At 50.0% G+C, this 22,945-nt stretch overlaps 1 protein-coding gene, 4 long non-coding RNA genes and 6 other non-coding genes across 11 annotated transcripts; all 11 read left to right on the top strand.

The window, feature by feature from the left end:
• Positions 1-8,548: 8,548 nt before the first annotated feature.
• On the top strand, positions 8,549-22,745 carry LOC138685788 (uncharacterized). The gene is made up of 5 exons (XM_069786136.1): positions 8,549-8,739; positions 9,320-9,602; positions 9,982-10,095; positions 10,539-11,360; positions 22,281-22,745. Exons 1-4 carry the CDS (start codon positions 8,549-8,551, stop codon positions 10,590-10,592), a joined length of 642 nt encoding a protein of 213 aa, XP_069642237.1. The 3' UTR covers positions 10,593-11,360; positions 22,281-22,745.
• LOC138686243 (small nucleolar RNA SNORD45) lies at positions 12,320-12,404 on the top strand. The gene has a single exon (XR_011325599.1). It is a non-coding gene; the product is annotated as a small nucleolar RNA SNORD45 (small nucleolar RNA).
• On the top strand, positions 12,518-13,004 carry LOC138685897 (uncharacterized). Its single transcript, XR_011325275.1, has 2 exons — positions 12,518-12,648; positions 12,845-13,004. It is a non-coding gene; the product is annotated as an uncharacterized lncRNA (long non-coding RNA).
• LOC138686242 (small nucleolar RNA SNORD45) lies at positions 13,057-13,141 on the top strand. Its single transcript, XR_011325598.1, has one exon. It is a non-coding gene; the product is annotated as a small nucleolar RNA SNORD45 (small nucleolar RNA).
• LOC138685896 (uncharacterized) lies at positions 13,255-13,740 on the top strand. The gene is made up of 2 exons (XR_011325274.1): positions 13,255-13,385; positions 13,581-13,740. It is a non-coding gene; the product is annotated as an uncharacterized lncRNA (long non-coding RNA).
• Positions 13,793-13,877, top strand: LOC138686241 (small nucleolar RNA SNORD45). The gene has a single exon (XR_011325597.1). It is a non-coding gene; the product is annotated as a small nucleolar RNA SNORD45 (small nucleolar RNA).
• LOC138685895 (uncharacterized) lies at positions 13,991-14,478 on the top strand. The gene is made up of 2 exons (XR_011325273.1): positions 13,991-14,121; positions 14,319-14,478. It is a non-coding gene; the product is annotated as an uncharacterized lncRNA (long non-coding RNA).
• Positions 14,531-14,615, top strand: LOC138686240 (small nucleolar RNA SNORD45). The gene has a single exon (XR_011325596.1). It is a non-coding gene; the product is annotated as a small nucleolar RNA SNORD45 (small nucleolar RNA).
• Positions 14,729-15,216, top strand: LOC138685894 (uncharacterized). The gene is made up of 2 exons (XR_011325272.1): positions 14,729-14,859; positions 15,057-15,216. It is a non-coding gene; the product is annotated as an uncharacterized lncRNA (long non-coding RNA).
• On the top strand, positions 15,269-15,353 carry LOC138686239 (small nucleolar RNA SNORD45). The gene has a single exon (XR_011325595.1). It is a non-coding gene; the product is annotated as a small nucleolar RNA SNORD45 (small nucleolar RNA).
• Positions 16,005-16,089, top strand: LOC138686238 (small nucleolar RNA SNORD45). Its single transcript, XR_011325594.1, has one exon. It is a non-coding gene; the product is annotated as a small nucleolar RNA SNORD45 (small nucleolar RNA).
• Positions 22,746-22,945: the final 200 nt, after the last annotated feature.

The raw sequence follows: 22,945 nt of genomic DNA, 5'->3' as shown, positions 1-22,945 counted from the left end.
ATGAAGTCCAGCTATCAAGATGTTTAAAAAGCTAAGTGCCTATCATTCAGAAGAGCAGGTGAAGGATTTAATTTAACCGAGCAAGATGACGACAGAGGACTAGAATTGCTGTATATGATTTTAACCATAGTTGTTCTCAGTGAGAGTGGACTGCTAAAGCTCACAGATAAGGCTAGCACAGGAACAAATATTCAGAAAGCAGCCACTGATGAATTCAGCCTAGCATTTAAAAGGCTTCCAGTCCCTGAAAAGGAAATTCTGCAGGTAGCTCTTGATCAAGGCAATCTTTGAAAATGGAGCTCAAGTCAGTTTGCAAAAACAATTACATATCTGCTCATAACAGGGTAATTAACCTACATGGTACAGAAGACTCTTTGTGACCTGAGACGGCAAGAAAACAACAGGCAAACAGCAATCAAACCTTGAGCCACACTGACAAACAGTGGAAGCTATATAGGGCCTTTCTATAGCCTGTCAGCAAACCAAGATTTCCAAGCAAACATTTCCTTGTGCAGGCTGAGAAATGGGATGTAAAGACAAACAACTCAGTTGTGCCAGTGCAATAGAAGGCACCGGGCAAGCTCTTCATAAGGTTGGAAGTGAAAACGCAGGTCCAGAAACAGCTGTTTTTAAACTGCATCCCTTCAAAAATCATAAGGCCGTTCAGAGAGCATAGCAGAAGACATGTATTTCAGCATCTCACTGTTGTCTCACGTCTTCTGAAGAAGGTATTTCCTCCACCCTCAGAGGAATTCTGTAGCATGACCATACCGGTAAGATGCCAAGTTATAATTCTCGAGAACAAAAGTAAATGTTCTTGTAAATTGCGCTACTCTTCGGAAGCAGTTAGTTCAGCTACGTTAACATTACAACTAAATCCCTCTCCTGTGTGAAATACACGACTTATACAAAACAGGAAAACAGAAGAGTTAGTTACTTCTTCTGCATCATTCAACACCCCAAGGTCGCTCTTCCAAGTCCACCACTTGGCACCTAAGCATCTTCTCTCCTGGCCCTCCATTTTTCGTCACGCCACCTCTGCAGCACTCACATAAGACGCTGACATAGAAAAGCAAAGACAAGCAAGTACAAACACAGGTTTCAAACAGGCCACACCGTCAGCATGGCATTCTAAGATCGCACGCACAAAGTCGGAGTCGGTGCCGGTGCAGCCGGTGCCAGCACTGCAGCCCCAGACGGGTGCAAGAGCAGCCGCCCCCCCCAACTCGTGTGCCAAGGGCTCAGCCCTGGCCTCGGCATGTCAGAGCCCCCCCGTGAGGCGGTGGCCGTGTCACGGGGGTGGCAGGTAGCTGAGGGCACCCCTGCCCACGCTGGGGGCACGTGCAGACGGGCGGTGGTGATGTCACAGCGGCCACTGTGACCCGTCGCCGAGGCGTGGATGACAGGCTGCTGGGCTCCGGCCGTGCATCAGTGCGACCTGGCGAGGTGAGGAGAGGGCAGAGGAGGAAGGGGCTTGCCTGGGGCTGGTGAGGGAGGAGGGGAGCCTCGCACCTCGGGCCTCTGGGGCCTGTGTGGCAAGCTCACTGTGTTCCACTGCTCCCTCAGGCTTGGCAGAGGAGTGTCCAGAGGAGAAACCCCAGCGCTGCTGAGGCGGAGGCTCTCCAAGCGCTCACCGTCGCTGTGCACCGGGTGCGCCATGAAGCAGCAGGAACTCGACTCGAGGGGGCAAGGTGAGAGCAACATAGCCCTCCCCACAGCTCCCCATGGCTGACAGAGGGGTTGTCAGGGCAGTCTGCCTGTGGCCAAGAGCAGGGCGAGGGGAAGGCAGGAGCTCCCCAACTGCGCTGGGGCAGGGTCCTTCCTCCGCTCCGCAAGCGGAGCCCAGGCCGGGCTGTGGGCACCTGTGCCTGCCATGCCCCCTTCTTCTCCAAAGGCCCCAGCCCTGCCCTTCAGCCAGCTCGGCAGGGACAGAGCAGGGCCTTGGGGGCAATCCCACAGGGACACTTCCGCAGCCCCGCAGAGGTGCCCGCTCCCAGCAGCATTTGTTCTCTCCCCTCCAGCATGCATGCTGTGCCGCCGGGCAGAGGCTGATCCAGCTATCTGTGGGTGCAAAAGAGCAACAAAAGGGCTCTGTGCCCACACATACTGCCTGGTGAGTTCTCCCTCCAGCTTTCTGCCGGGGATGGTCCCTTCCTTGCTGACCTAACAATGAGCTCCCGGCCTTCTCTGCTCTGCAGTTTCTCGCCAGCGAGCTTTTTCCACGAGAGAGTGGGAACAGCTTTCTCGCTGAGGACACCAGACGTGCAATCCAGGTGGCAAGCAAGAAAGTGAGGACCTGGCAGGAGCAGGGAGCTTTGCACCAGGAGGCGCTTGCGGGAGCTCCTCCTGGACCCCCAGAAAGAAATCCAAGCCCCTCCACCAGCTCTGGGACAAACGCCTGCTCCCAGCAGCTCCACAGAGGCTCTGGCACAGGCACAAGCCTCGTGCACCAGGCAGGTCTGCGGGCTGTGAGCCAGCAGTGCCCACAGCCTGCGCCCTGCCTGGAGCCGAGGGGTCGGCCATGCAGGCCCTGAGCTTGCCCCTGAGCGAGGCTGCTGTGCTCTTTCCAGCGATGCTTCGTTTGTGGTGAGATGGGCGCCGCCATCACCTGCGGGGAGAAGGGGTGTGACCGCAGCTTCCATCTCCCCTGCGCCTCACGGGGCGAATGTGTCACCCAGTTCTTCGGGCTGTACAGGTAAGGGCTGCCAGCCCCCATGCAGGAGCGTCCTTGTCCTCAAGCCCTCTCCCGTCAGCAGTGGACACACAAGTGAGGAGCCCACGGGGACACTTCCCAGCAGCCTGCCACAGCCAGGGCCAGAGCCCAGACGGGCTCTGGGGCTGCTTCACAGCTCCTCTGCCCTCCTCCCCATTGCAGGGGAAGGACTCAGCACTTCTCACCTCACCTCACCCGTCCCTTCCATCTTGCCCCCAGGTCCTTCTGCTGGGAGCACCGCCCAGAGCAGGCCGTGAAGGCTAAGCCAGGGCAGAACAGCACCTGCATCATCTGCCTGGACCCCGTGGAGGACAAGAAGTCCTACCACACCATGGCGTGCCCAGCATGCCAACACGCCTGGTTCCACCGGAGCTGCATCCAGAAACAGGCTATCCACGCTGGCATCCGCTTCTGCTGCTTGCATTGCCGAAACCAAGATCAGTTTGTGATGGAGATGCTCGCCATGGGGATTCGAATCTCCAAGAGGTTGTTCTTCCTCTTCCCAACTCACAAGACATCAGGCACAAGCGCGCAGTGCCAGGCCAGGGACAGCCCCAGCAGGCCTATCCTGCTGTCCCCTGACTCTTGTCCTCAGCTTCACGGAGGAGCTGGAAACAGGGTGGGGGCAGAAAAGCAGGGACAGCCTGGACCTGCCCGATGCTGGGGCCAGCCGGGGCTCAACACTTTTCCCTTCCTTCTCCAGCAGACAACCATCATGGGAGAGTGGCCAGGCATTTGGACCGGTCTATCAGAGGCACAAACGCTGCAACGCCAGCAAGTGCCTTTGTCCGGGAGGCAGCGAGCAGGCAGAGGAAGAGGGGTAGGTTGCCAAAGCAGCCAGCTAGGGCTCTGCACAGGATCTCTGTCTCCACACGGGCTCGGGGAGGAAGGACTAAGAACAAGGGCTCTGCCGGGCAATTCCTTGCTTGTGTCACTTTGTCCTCACAACCAGCAACCCCTTTGCTTCCCCAGGCCCTGGCAAGTGCTCCTGTGCAGCTCTTGTGCTGCCAAAGGCACCCACCGACGCTGCCTCTACTTGAGCAACAGCGCAACCACCTGGGAGTGCAACTGCTGTGCTGGCCTGGGCACTGGTAAGAGGCAAAGCATCCGGGTGCCCCTGTGCTGCTATGGGCAGTGTCCCAGCTAGGCCTGGGAGCAGGGGCTTAGGGTGGGCTTTGGCTCCAGGAAGGCTGTGGGCACCACGATGGCCTCTCCTTCCCCAGGGCTGGGTGGCCGTGCTGCTGACTCTCCTGCCTCCCCTCACAGCCTCCCGTGACAACTCAGAGCTTGCCAGCCCCAGCACCACCAGCCAGGCGGCATCGGGGCTGTCCCACAGCTCCCTGGGCTACGAGAGCAGCAGGCCCAGCACCATCAAACAGGCGCCACTGGGGCCATCCTGCAGCTCCCCTGTGCCTGAAAGTAGCAGTTGCTCCAGCCACCCTGGGCCAGACCGGATCCGATATCGCTCACGGTTACAGCGGCGGGCGCAAAAACCTTACAGCCGGCCTGGAAATCACCGCAGGACCAGCCATGTGCCAGCCCCGAGTGCTGAAAGCAGTGCCTTCGGCAGTGCCAGCCAGCTGGCATTGGGACCATCCTGCAGGTCCCCAGCACTGCAAAGCAGCAGCCCCAGCGCTGACAGACAGATGGCACTGGGCCTGTTCCAAGGCTCCCCAGTGCCTGTGAGAAGCAGCTGCTCCAGCCACCCTGGGCCAGACCGGATCCGATACCGCTCACGGTTACAGCGGCGGGCGCAAAAACCTTACAGCCGGCCTGGAAGACGCTGCTGACCAGGCATGCGCCAGCCCCAAGTGCTGGCCCCTATCCCCCAGCACAATAAAGTTGGCTGCTCATCTCATCCAACACAGAAAGGGACTTGTGATTGTACCACTATCTGTGTCTCTAATGGTATCTGTAATGGTACCTGTATCTGTAGCTGCACATGGACTTGCAATGCTTTTTGCAAGTTTTGTTTTGTTGTCGTGGTTTAACCCCAGCCGGTAACTAAGCACCACGCAGCCGCTAACTCACTCCCCCCACACCCAGTGCAATGGGGGAGAGAATCGGGGGAAAAAAGGTAAAGGTTGTGGGTTGAGATAAGAACAGTTTAGTAGAACAGAAAGGTAGAAACTAATAATGATAATAACAACAGTAATAACACAACAATACTAATAAAAGGATTGGAATATACAAAACAAGTGATGCACAATGCAATTGCTCACCACCTGATGACTGGTGCCAAGATAGTTCCCGAGCAGCGATCCCCCGAGGCCAACTCTCCCCAGTTTATATATTGGGCATAACGCCACGTGGTATGGAATACCCTTTGGCCAGTTTGGGTCAGGTGCCCTGGCTGCGTCCCCTCCCAACTTAGAATCATAGAATCATTTAGGTTGGAAAAGACCTTCAAGATCATCGAGTCCAACCATTAACCATGCCCACTAAACCATGTCCTGGAGTACCCTGTCCACTTGCTTTTTGAATATCTCCAGGGATGGTGACTCAACCACTTCCCTGGGCAGCCTGTTCCAATGCCTGACAACTCTCTCAGTAAAAAAATTTTTCCTAATATCTAACCTAAATCTCCCTTGCCTCAACTTGAGGCCATTTCCTCTTGTCCTATCTCCAGCCACCTGACAGAAGAGACCAACACCCACCTCACTACAACCCCCTTTCAGGTAGCTGTAGAGAGCAATAAGGTCTCCCCTCAGCCTCCTCTTTTCTAGACTAAACAGCCCCAGTTCCCTCAGCTGCTCCTCAGAAGACTTGTGCTCCAGGCCCCTCACCAACTTGGTTGCCCTCCTCTGAACACGCTTCAGCAACTCAGTGTCTTTCCTGTAGTGAGGGGCCCAAAACTGAACACAGTACTCGAGGTGCGGCCTCACCAGTGCCGAGTACAGGGGAACAACCACCTCCCTGCTCCTGCTGGCCACACTATTTCTGATACAGGCTAGGATGCCGTTGGCCGCCTTGGCCACCTGGGCACACTGCTGGCTCATATTCAGCCGGCTGTCAACCAACACACGCAGGTCTTTCTCTTTATTTTTGAAAAGCTTTGTAAGGTTCTTGGGAAGATTACCCCCATTTTATGACGACAAAGAAAGTGAATTTGCATGCATTGGAGCAATTTGCCAAAGCAAGTTTTGGCAGAACTGGGAGCTGAAACACTTAAACCCCTAAACTACGTTGCCCTTGAATCACGTTGCACAGTACCTGTGGAGTATATGGCCTTCTTTCTGCGTTAGACCCATACACGTCTTTTGTTGTGTAACTCCAACTTTGCTGCCAGCAAGCCAAGCAGAACAGAGGGACGATGCAGAATGTTTCTAGAGGAAAATGCAAGAATATGTGGTTTAAAAAAAAAAAAGGAAGGAAGGAAGAAAAAAAGAAATACTGTGTTGAAGAGAGTACTATTTAAGAAGAAGCAGGGGGAATAAATGGATGAAAGCGAACATTCGCTGTGGCCTTGAAAGGCTAGTCAAAGAAAAAACAACACTTTCAGTACAGGTCACCTCCTCCCCTGCACCCACTGTTTCAAAACCTACTTTGTAAAACCTAAATTATGTATTTTCTTCCCCAGGTAAGACATTTTCCCCATCCTTCTGCACCCACTATGTCTGTTAATTTCATGAGAACCTTACTGAATTTTGATGAGAGCATCTGAGAGAACAAGACTGTCTCTCAGTATCTTGTATGTGGTTTATCGCATTTAGCCCACTGTAGTTCACCAAGTCACACTCAAATTTTTTCAGTTTTCTCTGTCTTTCTGCACATCCTAATCCACACTGGATTAGTGCTATGAAGGTTTACAAGCATAGAGAGATCTCTTAAAATAGTTTAAAAAATGATCAGCTGACATTATTGCAGGGGTTTTTTTTTCAGATTTATGAGGGAACTGCTCAGATTCAAAGGATGATCATAGCTCGTGAACACGTTGGCAAATATAAGGCTTAAAGAAATGCATCAAGCACGTCTGGCACTGCTGCAGTGTTCTGTGTTCTTGTGGAAGAGGGTTTTAGTGCATTTCTCAATACAATTAGAAGGGCGTGGAAAAACCCCTTTTCCTTCAAAATCTTTTTATTTTGTACATGATTAAGCACTAGTTCTGTACTCCCCATCCATTCATTCTGACTAACAAAGTTGGTGTTTTCTAAACGTTCCTGAATTCCAAAGCGATTGGTTGTTGTCTTTCCCCACTCTCTCTCTCTCACTCATATCATTGGCTTTTGGCGGGAAAAGAGGTAAAAACCTTCCCTGCAAAATTTGTGTGATCAAAAAAGTGACCGAAATTCTGATTTTTTAACTTTTATTGGGGGGGGGGGGGGGGAGTCAGGTCTGTGAAGGCATTCAGCATGTAACAAGGAATTGGATTTTTGGTGTTTCTGTGTTGTTTGTTAACGATACAGATTTGCTCCCACTGTTTTATCACCAGGGTTTGTGTGGATATCAAATCAGTAAATCCCAGGGAAATTTAAAAAAGCTATTCTGCTTCCTCAGGAATACCATGTTGCAGCACACAGTCTCTAGGTCACCACTTGCTAAAATAAATACGCCAACAGTGTGGTTTTGTGGCCTTTAGAAACTTGCCTTTTTTAAAAAAAATTGAAAGGGAATACATACTGGCTTCTGGACCTTTCAAAAACATACATTCTCATCAATTAAAACACAGGTTGGTGTTAGTTTTCTCAAACGGTGGCTTGATTAATACTTGCACATTATCTATATTTTACATGCCTTCATGAGTCAGTATGAACAAAAACTAGTTTTCGTTTTCATAGGGCTTCTGTTCAGTGACTTAACCATCTTATTCAGCTGAACCTAGCAAAGACAGGAATTGCCATTCAGTGCGTTTATCTCTGTGCCTCACGGAAACCTGTAACATTTATGAAGAAAAGACTTGTTTTCTTGTGCCTTAAGCAAGACTTCTTTACAGACGAACGTTAAGTACAGCTTTTGAGAAATACAGGTACATGGTTTTATCATAGTGGGGAAAAAAGAACTATGATTGTTCAATTTTAAACATGTTTTCATTTTAACTGATCCCACGCAAAAGAACCTGTAGGAAACTGCCTTATTTTCAGTTCTAACAATGCTGTTCTAAACTTGGCTGTTATCCCAAACGCCCAAACATAGTAAAGGGCAGAAATGAGAACCTCACAACATAATGGTTTTCCACTGTAATATTAGATTATCAAAACGTTATTTCTGACAGTCATTGCTGCATTCTGATTAAAAAACAACGTATAAGCAGAGAGGCATGGTCGCTTTTATTCCCTTTGCTCGTCACATCATTTAAATTGTATTTCAGGTAAGCTGTGCAGCGTCTGCAGGATGTTATGGCTGTACTGCGGTTCTCGCTACGCTACAGCCCCCAGAAGCTGAACAGTCCTTCCAGCTCAGCAATACCAAGGCCTGCGTTGCTGCTGTCTGCATGTGTGTCGGGTTTAAGGATTTAGATACTACCCAGCAGTAATGGAGTATCAGCTTCAGAGAGCGTGGCCTCTTTCACTACTACGCTTCTTAAGCAAGTAAATGTTCCGTTAGGATGATTCAAGTGAAAGCGTGTAGCTTTTCCTCAAGAATGACTTACAGCATCGCATTCATTCCAAATCCAGTACATTTAAACCTATTCTTGCTTTCCATCAGTATACATACTTAACGACGTTTCCCGAGAAGGAGGAATTTGTGTGAGGTGTTTTTTTACCCTGGACAGGCCCTTTTTTCAGCGCTGGCAGAAGGCACCTTCCCCAGCTTTCTTGGGGAAATCGCTCAGCGCTGGCGAGGCTGCACCTGGAGTGCCGTGTCCAGTGCTGGGATCCCCAGTAGGAGAGAGGCATGGATGTAGCAGAGAGAGTCCGGGGATGGGCCACCGTGACGACGAGGGAGGGCCTGGAGTCTGAAGAAAGGCTGAGAGAACCGGGGCTGTTTAGCCTGGAGAAGAGAAGGCTCAGGCAGACCTCATCTACGCGCACGAACACCTCATGGGATGGAAGCGGAGGCAGCCAGGCGCTCCTCGGTGGTGCCCAGTAACAGAGCGAGAGGCAAGGTGCACAAACTAAAAGACAGGGTGCCCCATGGCAACAGAAACAGCCAACTGTCTTGTCCCGTAAGGGCGAGTCAAACGCTGGCACAGAGAGCGGCCCCGAGAGGTTGTGGAGTCTCTGTCCTCAGAGATACTCCAAACCCAACTGGACATGGGCCAGGGCAACCGGCTCTGCGCGACCGGGGGGGCGGACTAGGTGGCCCCCAGAGGCCCCTGCCCGCCTGAGCCCTTCGTGAATTCGTTTGCAGCTGCTCGGCGGGTCGCCCTGGCTTCCCCGCGGTCCCTGTCACCCACCCCCCCCCCCGCAGAAACCCTGTCACCGGCTGCGCAGTTTGCGCTACTGCTTAACGAAGCGCCTCGCGGCCATCTCATTTACCCGCCGGCAGACCCACGCTGCGACATGCGGGACGCTCTCACGGGGCCGCTCGCCCTCCGGGAGAAAATAGGTTTATTTCCGAAGGGAAGAGCAGCCGCGGTCGCAGAGGCCCGCTCCGCGGCCAACTTCCGGGAGCTCCTTCTCCAGACCCCGCTTCCGGGAGGGGTCCTGCCGCGCCGAGACGCAGGACGTCCCGCCTGAGAGCCGGGTCCTGCCCGCCCGCGGCGCCGCCTCAGTCCGCAAGCGCGGGTCCGGCGAACGGCACGGGCAGCTCCAGCGGGGCCCTGCCGGGGCTCCCCCTCGCCCCGCCCCGCGGAGACACGCTCTCGGCGGCCGAGGCGGGGGCTGCTGCCGCGTGGTGCGGGCAGGGCCCGGCCCGGCCCGGCCCGGGGCCGCCGGCGTCTGCAGCCGTGGGGCGGGGGAGGGCTTCGGCCGCGGTCACTCGTCCCAGCGGTGCGGTGCAGCCGCCGGTGAGGCTGAGCCCGCCCCGGGCCGGGCCGGGCCGGGCCTGGTGGGGGGGGGCCCCGGGGAGGCGTCCGTGGGGGGGCCCCGGCCCCCTCGGCGGGATCGGTCTCGGTCTCCCGCTGGCGGGGGCGGTCAGCGGCGAGCTGGCGCTTCGGTTCGCCTCGCCTCAGACTGGGAGGTCGGGAGGTTTCCTTCATGCCTGTTCCCTGCGGAGGTTTGGCCAGGCCGGGAAGCGAGGTGGTGAGGGTGGACGGAGAAAGGTCTGTGTCCAGAGGGGCACTTAGTGCTGAGAAGCTGCCCGAATTGCCCCCGGGCACGGACACCCCCCCCCCCCGAGCCGCCGCCGCCACCCCTGACCTGACGTTTTGTTGGTGCTTTTTGAAGGGCACGCCGTACCGGGAGGCGAGAAGAAAGCCCGATGCCCATCCCCCGAGCATGTTTCTTTTGGAGAAACGCGTGGCCTGTAGAGCTTCGTTTGGGACGAGGAGAGGTGACTGTGTAAGTGTCGACTTGTTTCAGCACCGCTGTGCTTTTACGAAGGGTAGCAACCGCCACGTCCCGTGTGGGGAGTTAGGGGTCGGGTGCGTGCTCCCCAGCCCCTTCTCTCTTGCCCTGCGGTCCCCCGTGACGGACAAACGGGAGCTGCTTTGTTAGTTCCCCTGGGCCTGGGGTGGGTGTTGGCATGTATTATCTGAGCATAAATCTGAAGGTGGCCGGTTCAGCTCTAGAATCACCGAGGCCTGGGAAGCGAACTTGGCATGGCTCCTTTACGTGCAAGGAGGCTGTAGCTGTATTTCCACGTGGCTCCCTTGATAGGAGCCTGTACTGAATCCGGGCACAGTGCTGCCCTGTGCTTGCTGGGGTTGATAAACGCTGCGACGAGCAGCGTTGGTTTTAGAGGTGTAGGTTACCAGACGTAGCCACCAACAATTGGATTCCAGTTCCAGGAGGTGAAAAACATCAGGAATGGCTTACGTCAGAGCGTCCCCAAGTAACTGGAGGCACTCTTGCTTATGACTGTTGTTGCTGTGCTGAAAACCCACGGGTTGAAGTACTGCCTCACGATAACATAGATGGCAATATGAGATACAGATCTAGAGAGATCTGTAGGTATGTGCATCTGAGAATTCCCTTCCTTGTGCAGCTGCCGGTTGTGACAGTTTTGGCACTTGACAGTAAGTTTTGTTAAATGTTAGACTTGTTGTTTTTGCGACTCGTGGTGGTTTGAGCGGTAGCTTGGGTGCCAAGGTAGTAACCGATGATCTGAGGTAAACCGGTACCTTCCTACTTGCCAGTGCTTCATTTGACCTTGAGCTTGATGCTTCAAGACTAGAAAATAGAGGGGAAGAGGGAAATGCAGTAGTATAGGCGTATACATGCATGCGTGCCTGTATGTACGTGCGCAATGCAGGTGGTATTCATGAGTGGTTCATACGTCCGAGGTTGTTAGCGGGATGGGAAGCATTTGACGTGCTGCAAACTTTGTAAAAGTTAACTACAGCATTTCCATTGCTCTGCTTTGATGGTGCACTTCTCTGATTAAGGACTAAAGCAATGCCCTGCTTAGGGGCGCATCCCTTAGAGTGTTTGAGGACGAGCAGTGTTACCTGGGGACGGACAGCAGTGGCTCTCGTGGGATGGCTGCACTGACTGAAGGTACATGAAATTCTGGCGTTCGTCAAATCACGTCAGCACGGTTGTGGTGGAGCAAGTGCCAGCACAGGTCAGGATCCTCATCTCCTGTCGACCCTCAGCACATGCTGGTAAACAGAACAGGATAGCTGTCGAAACAACCACCTTTAGTTGACGATCTCGATGACTGCTGACTTAGGAACCAGGTGCTGTTGGATACCAACAGCAAACACTATTTCACCACCTAATTAAAAAAAAATAATAATAACGTAAGGGGCAAAACTTTAGGATTCGTGTCCTAAAAGAGTTATCAGATTTGGGAACGTTGTGCTTTTAATGTTCTTTAACTCATGGTGGTGTAGCATTCCTGATGAATTTTGTAGCAGTCATCCTGAAATATTGCTTAGCTACAGGTTTCACTGGAATTTTGTAGATAATTACTTGTAGATTTTACGATGCTTCTTGGTGTACGTTGAGGTGAAAGGTGTGTATGGCCACAGGAAGAGTAAAGGTTTGGGGTTTATAGGTATTTATACACAGAGAAATAGGCATTAGCATATATGAAAATGTACTTAAATAATGATGTAATGATTACAGGAACAATACATTTACGTAATGCACGCACTTTTTACGTATGTGTAGTGGCTTTATGCTTTAGTACTATACAAAAGTAGTATTGTGGTAGTCAGTTCTTATGCTGCGTTCCTCAAATCTGCTGGGTTTTTTCCCATTTAACGTGAACTGTACCGGTCTGTTCAGCAATTATTTCTTTGGTGAATGCTTTTCCCCTGAGAAGAAGGACTTCGTCTCAGTTTTACTTGTTGGCCGTAGCTATCTCCATTGTAGGTTAAATTTCTCGCCGTCTATTCTGTGTTTTAGTTTCCTTCTCACGCAAACCGTGGTGACAAACAGTACCCGAAAGGCCTGGTGCTTCCAGACGGTGGCTTGATGGCCTGCGTAACCTACCTCTCGCCTCATCTCAAGGAACGTATGAATGGCGTTACAATTAACTAAGGTAGCGTCCCGCTTTAGGAAGGAGGCGTGTGGGTTTTGAAACCCTTGGGTAGGACAGGAGGAGCTTGCCGTCTTGGGTCAGTGATGAGTGTTGGCATGTATTATCTGATCTCGAGTTGATGTCTATCACCAGTTTAGCTCTAGAATTACTCTGAGACCCAGGAGGCTCCAGTTTCCTTAGGCTACGCCCTTGGGCTCTTCCCAAGTACGGCATCAAATTGCTGTCACAAACTCTAACCCCGCGTAAGGAGAAGGGGGCGCGGTTTGCGGATATAGAGTGGATTGGTTGCTGTTCTGCCTTGCAGGGAAAACTGGATGCTTTGGATGTGGGGAAAGCAGAAGGGTTTGTTTTGTTCCTGTGTGAGCTCAGGTGGAGGATTTGGTTGTGAATTGCATGCAGGACGGGTGAGTGTTTTGTTGCTTTCTTGTTTTTTTTTGTTTGTTTGTTTGTTGTTTTTTTTTATATGGAGGCGCTTTAAATTAGCCAGCACCACATAGCTGCCTATAAAAGTTTCTTTCTGACATCTGTGTCACCCGATGCTATGGGGACAGCGAGGCTCCATTGTAGGTTAACTTTCTCACTGTCTGTTCTGTGTTTTAGTTTCCTTCTCACGCAAACCGTGGTGACAAACAGTACCCGAAAGGCTCTGGTGCTTCCAGACGGTGGCTTGATGGCCTGCGTAACCTACCTCTCGCCTCATCTCAAGGAACGTATGAATGGCGTTACAATTAACTAAGGTAGCGTCCCGCTTTAGGAAGGAGGCGTGTGGGTTTTGAAACCCTTGGGTAGGACAGGAGGAGCTTGCCGTCTTGGGTCAGTGATGAGTGTTGGCATGTATTATCTGATCTCGAGTTGATGTCTATCACCAGTTTAGCTCTAGAATTACTCTGAGACCCAGGAGGCTCCAGTTTCCTTAGGCTACGCCCTTGGGCTCTTCCCAAGTACGGCATCAAATTGCTGTCACAAACTCTAACCCCGCGTAAGGAGAAGGGGGCGCGGTTTGCGGATATAGAGTGGATTGGTTGCTGTTCTGCCTTGCAGGGAAAACTGGATGCTTTGGATGTGGGGAAAGCAGAAGGGTTTGTTTTGTTCCTGTGTGAGCTCAGGTGGAGGATTTGGTTGTGAATTGCATGCAGGACGGGTGAGTGTTTTGTTGCTTTCTTGTTTTTTTTGTTTGTTTGTTTGTTGTTGTTTTTTATATGGAGGCGCTTTAAATTAGCCAGCACCACATAGCTGCCTATAAAAGTTTCTTTCTGACATCTGTGTCACCCGATGCTATGGGGACAGCGAGGCTCCATTGTAGGTTAACTTTCTCACTGTCTGTTCTGTGTTTTAGTTTCCTTCTCACGCAAACCGTGGTGACAAACAGTACCCGAAAGGCTCTGGTGCTTCCAGACGGTGGCTTGATGGCCTGCGTAACCTACCTCTCGCCTCATCTCAAGGAACGTATGAATGGCGTTACAATTAACTAAGGTAGCGTCCCGCTTTAGGAAGGAGGCGTGTGGGTTTTGAAACCCTTGGGTAGGACAGGAGGAGCTTGCCGTCTTGGGTCAGTGATGAGTGTTGGCATGTATTATCTGATCTCGAGTTGATGTCTATCACCAGTTTAGCTCTAGAATTACTCTGAGACCCAGGAGGCTCCAGTTTCCTTAGGCTACGCCCTTGGGCTCTTCCCAAGTACGGCATCAAATTGCTGTCACAAACTCTAACCCCGCGTAAGGAGAAGGGGGCGCGGTTTGCGGATATAGAGTGGATTGGTTGCTGTTCTGCCTTGCAGGGAAAACTGGATGCTTTGGATGTGGGGAAAGCAGAAGGGTTTGTTTTGTTCCTGTGTGAGCTCAGGTGGAGGATTTGGTTGTGAATTGCATGCAGGACGGGTGAGTGTTTTGTTGCTTTCTTGTTTTTTTTGTTTGTTTGTTTGTTTGTTTGTTTTTTATATGGAGGCGCTTTAAATTAGCCAGCACCACATAGCTGCCTATAAAAGTTTCTTTCTGACATCTGTGTCACCCGATGCTATGGGGACAGCGAGGCTCCATTGTAGGTTAACTTTCTCACTGTCTGTTCTGTGTTTTAGTTTCCTTCTCACGCAAACCGTGGTGACAAACAGTACCCGAAAGGCTCTGGTGCTTCCAGACGGTGGCTTGATGGCCTGCGTAACCTACCTCTCGCCTCATCTCAAGGAACGTATGAATGGCGTTACAATTAACTAAGGTAGCGTCCCGCTTTAGGAAGGAGGCGTGTGGGTTTTGAAACCCTTGGGTAGGACAGGAGGAGCTTGCCGTCTTGGGTCAGTGATGAGTGTTGGCATGTATTATCTGATCTCGAGTTGATGTCTATCACCAGTTTAGCTCTAGAATTACTCTGAGACCCAGGAAGCTCCAGTTTCCTTAGGCTACGCCCTTGGGCTCTTCCCAAGTACGGCATCAAATTGCTGTCACAAACTCTAACCCCGCGTAAGGAGAAGGGGGCGCGGTTTGCGGATATAGAGTGGATTGGTTGCTGTTCTGCCTTGCAGGGAAAACTGGATGCTTTGGATGTGGGGAAAGCAGAAGGGTTTGTTTTGTTCCTGTGTGAGCTCAGGTGGAGGATTTGGTTGTGAATTGCATGCAGGACGGGTGAGTGTTTTGTTGCTTTCTTGTTTTTTTTGTTTGTTTGTTTGTTTGTTTGTTTTTTATATGGAGGCGCTTTAAATTAGCCAGCACCACATAGCTGCCTATAAAAGTTTCTTTCTGACATCTGTGTCACCCGATGCTATGGGGACAGCGAGGCTCCATTGTAGGTTAACTTTCTCACTGTCTGTTCTGTGTTTTAGTTTCCTTCTCACGCAAACCGTGGTGACAAACAGTACCCGAAAGGCTCTGGTGCTTCCAGACGGTGGCTTGATGGCCTGCGTAACCTACCTCTCGCCTCATCTCAAGGAACGTATGAATGGCGTTACAATTAACTAAGGTAGCGTCCCGCTTTAGGAAGGAGGCGTGTGGGTTTTGAAACCCTTGGGTAGGACAGGAGGAGCTTGCCGTCTTGGGTCAGTGATGAGTGTTGGCATGTATTATCTGATCTCGAGTTGATGTCTATCACCAGTTTAGCTCTAGAATTACTCTGAGACCCAGGAGGCTCCAGTTTCCTTAGGCTACGCCCTTGGGCTCTTCCCAAGTACGGCATCAAATTGGTGTCACAAACTCTAACCCCGCGTAAGGAGAAGGGGGCGCGGTTTGCGGATATAGAGTGGATTGGTTGCTGTTCTGCCTTGCAGGGAAAACTGGATGCTTTGGATGTGGGGAAAGCAGAAGGGTTTGTTTTGTTCCTGTGTGAGCTCAGGTGGAGGATTTGGTTGTGAATTGCATGCAGGACGGGTGAGTGTTTTGTTGCTTTCTTGTTTTTTTTGTTTGTTTGTTTGTTGTTTTTTTTTATATGGAGGCGCTTTAAATTAGCCAGCACCACATAGCTGCCTATAAAAGTTTCTTTCTGACATCTGTGTCACCCGATGCTATGGGGACAGCGAGGCTCCATTGTAGGTTAACTTTCTCACTGTCTGTTCTGTGTTTTAGTTTCCTTCTCACGCAAACCGTGGTGACAAACAGTACCCGAAAGGCTCTGGTGCTTCCAGACAGTGGCTTGATGGCCTGCGTAACCTACCTCTCGCCTCATCTCAAGGAACGTATGAATGGTGTTACAATTAACTAAGGTAGCGTCCCGCTTTAGGAAGGAGGCGTGTGGGTTTTGAAACCCTTGGGTAGGACAGGAGGAGCTTGCCGTCTTGGGTCAGTGATGAGTGTTGGCATGTATTATCTGATCTCGAGTTGATGTCTATCACCAGTTTAGCTCTAGAATTACTCTGAGACCCAGGAGGCTCCAGTTTCCTTAGGCTACGCCCTTGGGCTCTTCCCAAGTACGGCATCAAATTGGTGTCACAAACTCTAACCCCGCGTAAGGAGAAGGGGGCGCGGTTTGCGGATATAGAGTGGATTGGTTGCTGTTCTGCCTTGCAGGGAAAACTGGATGCTTTGGATGTGGGGAAAGCAGAAGGGTTTGTTTTGTTCCTGTGTGAGCTCAGGTGGAGGATTTGGTTGTGAATTGCATGCAGGACGGGTGAGTGTTTTGTTGCTTTCTTGTTTTTTTTGTTTGTTTGTTTGTTTGTTTGTTTTTTATATGGAGGCGCTTTAAATTAGCCAGCACCACATAGCTGCCTATAAAAGTTTCTTTCTGACATCTGTGTCACCCGATGCTATGGGGACAGCGAGGCTGTAGGTTAAATTTCTCACCGTCTGTTCTGTGTTTTAGTTTCCCCTGGCTTGAAACCCAGTTGAGCTGAATCAACAGAAGAAGGATCATATATCTTAGACCTAAGACATGGGAGTAAGTGATTAACTTTAGAACAAGATAAATTAATAGAATAGCCTGAGTGATTTTCAGGAATTCAAAGGTAATCTTTGATGCGTAAGAAGATAAGTGGTCATGGTGACTCAAGACCTTCTGCCTACTACCACTAACTTCAGAAGAACCGGGACACGAGTATTAGTGAGATAAATTGATGAATGATAACAACATGGGAACCGAGATCAACTGGAAAATTACAAAGACTTTGGACTGGGACAATGGGTGGTAAAAAGATATATAAAATTGGGAAATTTTTGGAAGTTTGCCATTCACTGTGGTGGTGGCCCAACTCTGAGCTGTTAATAAAGCAAACCTAGAGAAACCCATGTTTGAAAATTCTTTAACACTCCTCCTCCACCTCCTGCACTTGGTTCCTCTTGAATCCCATTCATTCCACCTCATCCTGCTCTTGCATCCTCTTCTTCCTCCTAATATTGTCTCCTGTTGCATCTTGTTGCCTCCTGTTGTATGCTCTTCCTCCTCCTCCTCTTGCCTCTCATCTCCGCTTTGTCTTGCCTTCTGCTGCCTTTCCTTGCCTGCTGTTCCTTCATTCTCCTGGGACCTCCTATTGTCTCCTGGAGGTGAAGGGAACATGAGGAGGAGGAGGCTGAGGACAAAACAGGTAGAGAGAGGAGGCAAGTGTGTTACCGAAAAAGCCGGTCAAAGAAACTCTCTGAGACTCGATTTTGGAGTTTTAGAAAGCAGGCATTCTTTATTGCAGTGCTGGATGCATGGGGCATCATTCCGCCCATTGTGCATTACCATTGCCTACAGCAAGCAAAGCTTATATTGTTGTAATATATACATATTCATTACATTTCCCAGAATTGTTGTACATATTCATGTTATTTCCCAGAAATTATTTACATAGTGTCCGCCCTTTCAGGCATGCGCTATTAAATGTGTTGGTGGTCTTTTGGGGTCCTTGAAACCCTCTGGTGGTCATTTTCTTGGTGTCCGCTAATTGAACTCTCTCCTAAGGCATGCGCAGTGCGGGTCATCTCAGATGGTTCATCTCTTCTTCCCAATTTGCTGGTCCTGGCAGGTTTTAATCGCAAAGCTCAGCAGAACGTAAGGCTTCTTATCTATTTGTGCATACTGTTAACAAACTTCAAGGTTTTCTTATATGTTACAAGTTTCAAAGTTGCTTAAGCAAGCACAAATTAAAATACAATCGAGTCTTTTAACTCCAGCCTTTACTCAAGGCATCAAGAGGAGAAAAGAGGGGAAGGAGGAGGAGGACACACCAAGGGTCAACAGAAGGCAGCCGAAGAGGAGGAAGCAGGAGGAGACAAGAGGAAAATGAGGAAGTGGAGGCAACAGGAGGCAGCAGAAGGCAACAGTTGAGGAGAGGAGGCCTACAAGATGGAGAAAAAGAGGCAACAGGAGGCAAGAGAAAGGCAAGAGGGGCTTAGGAGGAAGAGGAACCATGAAACAAAGGTTGGCAAGAGGAGGAGGCAGAGGCAACAGGAAGCAATAGTAGGGGGGAACAAGTGGAGGCAAGAGGAGGACACAGGAGGTAAATAAGGAGGCAAAAGGCAGTAGCAAGAAAAGGAGGAGGAGGCAACAGGAGGTAACAGAGAAAAAGGAGGGGATGACAGGATGCCAGATGAGGTTACAGGAAGCAAGCAGAGGAGGAGGAGGAGGAGGCAATAGGAGGCCACAGACGAAGGAAAAAAGAGGAGGAAAAAGGAGGACAGAGTAGGATACCAAAGACAAAAGAAGGAGGGGGCAACAGGAGGCAACAAAAAGAGAATAATGAGGAGACGAGAAGATGAAACAGGAGGCAACTGGAGGCAACGCTAACAAAGAGAGGGGTAGGCAACAGGATGCTCTCATGGTTTAACCCCAGCCAGCAACTAAGTACCATGCAGCCACTCACTGGCTCCCCCCCCTACCCAGTAGGACGGGGGAGAGAATCGGCAAAAAAAAGTAAAAGGCATGGGTTGAGATAAGAACGGTTTAATAGCACAGAAAAGAAGAAACTAATAATAACACTAATAAAATGAAAATAGTAATAATTAAAGGATTGGAATATGCAAGTTATGCACAATGCAATTGTTCACCACCCGCCAACTGATGCCCAGTTAGTCCCTGAGTGGCGATACTCCCCACCCCCACTCCCCCAGTTTCTATACTAGATGTGACGTCACATGGTATGGAATACCCTGTTGGCCAGTTTGGGTCAGCTGCCCTGGCTGTGTCCCCCCCAAGTTCTTGTGCCCTTCCAGCCTTCTTGCTGGCTGGGCATGAGAAGCTGAAAAATCCTTGACTTTAGACTAAACATTACTTAGCAGCAACTGAAAACATCAGTGTTGTCAACATTCTTCGTATACTGAACTCAAAAAACATAGCACTGTACCAGCTACTAGGAAGACAATTAACTCTATCCCAGCTGAAACCAGGACAGTATCCACCCCTTATTCTATACCATTGACATCATGCTCAGTTCCCATACCTTCAGTTACATCCTGGTCAATCATCATCATCTTTGCTGTCCTTTGAGATATATATATAGAGAGAGATGTACACACACACACACACAGATATCATTCCTTTAATTTATGGGTCATGTTTATAAAATGTTTGTTGAGTTCATTTAGTTCCCAACTCTGGGCTCCATCTGTCATACCAGTCTTTCTGGGCAGGAGGGATGGTGGAAAGTCCACTCAGTTGACAGAGCAGGATTGGGCTTCAGTGAGGTATGACGAGCAGGTGACATTGGACGCAGCAGGAGGATGGTGTGCGCTGTCGGATTGTTGCATGCTGGAGTCAGTTCTGGTGCCATCACTACTGCGCTTCGCTCAATTTTATCACAGTTCATTCTCGCTTGATCTAAGTGATTCTTACTGTAGTACTATGGATATAGCCTATAACAATTATAGTGATGATAACATACAGTAGCAGGGTTATATAGCAACTAACATCATACAGTTTCATTCTGGCTATTCTCACCTAAAACCAAGTCCCCTTGAGGCACACGTCAGACTTCCCCATCTTTTCACATCACCCACCAAGTGCACCCAGGTCCTTGAGCAAAAGCAATCCCACAAATGGGTTTACCTTTGCCTGAGGCAGGAGTAACCCAGATTGTCTTCCCTAACGTATTTTTTATGTGCACCAGAGGGATTTTATCCCCTTTTACAGTACGTAAGAGTTCTGACTGGGCAGAGTTGGCATACGACGCTAGTGCGCTTCGTAGAAACTTCGGCCATGTGGGTTGTGTGCATTGGATTTCATCTGCATCTGTGGGTAATCATTATAAATCACCTCCAGCATGGCTAATTCCCTCAGGTACTGGATATGTCTCTCCATGGTGGTCCACTTGCCTAGGTGACATATAACATCATCCTTGAAGGGGTGCCTTTCCTTCACACCTGACGGAAGTCCCCTCCAGAGCCTGAGGGCTCGTGTCTTTTTCCCAGTCACCTTGTGAATGTCCCCTTCCCTAGACAGGGATCTCAGCTGCTTGCCTTCCCTGCCCTCTAATTCCAAGCTACTGGCCCCACTATCCCAGCATCAGAGCAGCCAGGTAACAATGTGCTCGCCTGGAAGGCAGCTGAAATCCTTTCGCATATCTCACAGCTCACTCAGGGATAGGGATCGGGTGATTATCTCGGGTTCTGCCTCTTCCTCCTGTTCTCGTGATGACCCTGGTTCACCCTCATCCCTCGCTAAGCGAACCGATTTCTCCCTGTATTTCTTCTTCTGCATAGGGGCGACTGACACCGGCACAGGTTGGTTCTCTGGTTCAGCTGCAGCGCCTGTCGCCGGGGTTGGTTGGGGTAGCTGCAGTGCCTGTCACGAGGGTTGGAATAGCTGCAGTGCCTGTCGGTCTGTTTTCCCTCCCTTCCCCCTGAGGGTGCTGCATAATATCGAGCAGTGGTTGGTAGATACTGGCCAGGGCCCAGCACAGTGCGGTAAGTTGTGCCTCTTTGGAATAGGTACTGCATTTTCCTTTCAAATATTCTATCACTTGGTCAGCGTCCTGTACTTGTTTCGGAGTGAAGTTCCAAGCCACTGGAGGTGAGAAGTTCTCTAGATACCTGCCCATATTCTCTCCCACATGCCATGCCACCCATGAACATCCAGCCTTGGGGCAGATCTCTGGGTGGTATTCATAAAAAACTTTTTTGTAGCCCTCAACAAGACCTGAAACATATTCGGGAGACATAGCGCTAACAGCACGCTGGCTCGAACATCCCAAGGATATTCAAAATTCTCAAAAGCTGTTGTAATTAGCCGGAAGGAGGAAGGGGAGGTGGCAGAGTGGGACGAAGTATCCCCCCGTCTTCCCCATAGATTGGGTGTGATTACTAATAAATTCCGAGAGAAGGCATCTGAGGTACAGGCATGACAACAACGCCGCACACAAATACCAGCTTAACCTCATGACCAGTGATGTAATCATATCATAAGTTGACATTACCCAATACAGCAAAATGATAATCCTGATCCTTCTCCCAGAGGTGATAAACATAATCGCAGGGAATACATAGAGGGTATAAGAATTTACACAACGCGACTATGTGAACAAGTGAACCAACGCTGTGACCAGTGACTATTTAACATAAGGAATGTGTATAACAAATTTGTTTTAACACGCTCTGGCCAGATCTGTCGTTGTCTCGACCCTTCGTGCCCCACTTTGGGCACCAAAAAGGATTGTCATGGTTTCAGCCCAGCCGGCAGCAAAACACCATGAGGCCGCTCGCTCACTACTCCCACCCCTGGTGGGATGGGGAGAAGAATCCGAAGAAAAAGGTAAAAACTCACGGGTTGAGATAAGGACAGTTTAATAGGACAACACAAGGAGAGAAGAAATAACAATTACAATACTACTAATAAAAGAATGTGTAAAGTGAGTGATGCACAATGCAATTGCTCACCACCTGGAACCCGATGCTCAGCCCATTCCAGAGCCACGACCCCTCCTCCCCCCAGCCAGCTCCCCCAGTTCTATACTGAGCATGATGTCATATGGTATGGAACATCCCCTCGGCTAGTTGGGGTCAGCTGTCCTGGCTGTGCCTTCTCCCAGCTCCTTGTGAAAATTAACTCTATCCCAGCCAAACCCAGGACAAATAGGAATAGGCACGCGTAACTTGATTTATCTCGCTTGAGTTAACGGCTCGGTGGTTGGCAGCCCTTCATACACTGCTAGTAGCGCTCTCTAAACCAGAGCGTAGTTCCTCTGGGAGCCTTGCCAGGGTTTAGAGCCAAAGGTAACAGGGAACTCCTTTCTACCTTGCGCACCTTGCTGTCGTCCCCTTTGATATCCCTTATCACCTATGCCTATAGGTGGCGTGAACAGGCGCGTGGGGTGGTTGGGTCCCATAGAGCGCAGCCTTGCGGTAGGCAATGGAAGGTGTACTGCATTCCACCCCGAGTTTTGCTCTCGTATTGGGATCGTAAAGAATAGATCTTTTACATCTAACCCATATCTAGCACATTCATTTCTTGCATTAATTGTATCTACCATGGTAGGAACAGCGGCTGTTAGAGGGCCAGCGACTTTATTTAAAGTCCTATAGCCATGTGCCGTCTCCCAGCTGTTTTTTTAATAGGCCGCATGGGGCTGGTATATGATGAATGTGGTTTTATTTTCCCCTATAATACCCAAATTATTACTCTAGCTGTTTGATTAATTCTGTTACAGGTTTTACGGCAGGAGCAGTTTATTGGTTTACTCTCAGGCAAGACGGCTGTATGAAATACAGATTTTCATCCACCGTTGCGAACGATAAACCTCGCCTAACTACATATTGTGCCTCAAGGCGTGTGATGCTCCAGTCAGGACCTGACAAAATTTCTCTAAGCTTAACAAGAAACGTTTCGCAGGCTCTTTTGAGGTTCCTCGCTTAATACGAATGACAAGAAGCCGTATGCAGGTGGGGAAACCCTTGTTCTGTCCTGCTGCAGTAAAAATCGGCATGGGAAAGGAGTCGGCGAGCGTGGCCGGCGATGCTCGGCCTCCCTTTGCATCCCTGTAGCTGTGTGAGGCCAGCTGCTAAACCCGGTATCAGGGGAAACTGAACTTAAACCTGGTATCGGGGGAAACTGATCCTAAAACCAGACCTTTGAATTGCTGCACCGCACACTGTTACGCCGAGATTTTTATTTTTTTAAAAAAAAAAAAGCAGCGTGCATGACCCCGTCGCTCTAAAACATGTTTATCTAAAAAAATAAACCTACGGATTATTACTTTTTTTTTTTTTTTGAGAGGAAAAAGATTTTTTGGACCGTTAATAGATGATTTGAATTTTTTTTTTTAAGACATTATTACATCTTTGTCTCAGCTTTTTTAAAATGCTTATTTATAAT

Source organism: Haliaeetus albicilla, chromosome 7 (genome assembly GCF_947461875.1).
Source record: "Haliaeetus albicilla chromosome 7, bHalAlb1.1, whole genome shotgun sequence".
Lineage (NCBI taxonomy): Eukaryota > Metazoa > Chordata > Aves > Accipitriformes > Accipitridae > Haliaeetus > Haliaeetus albicilla.
This window is presented reverse-complemented; position numbering and strand designations above follow the sequence as displayed.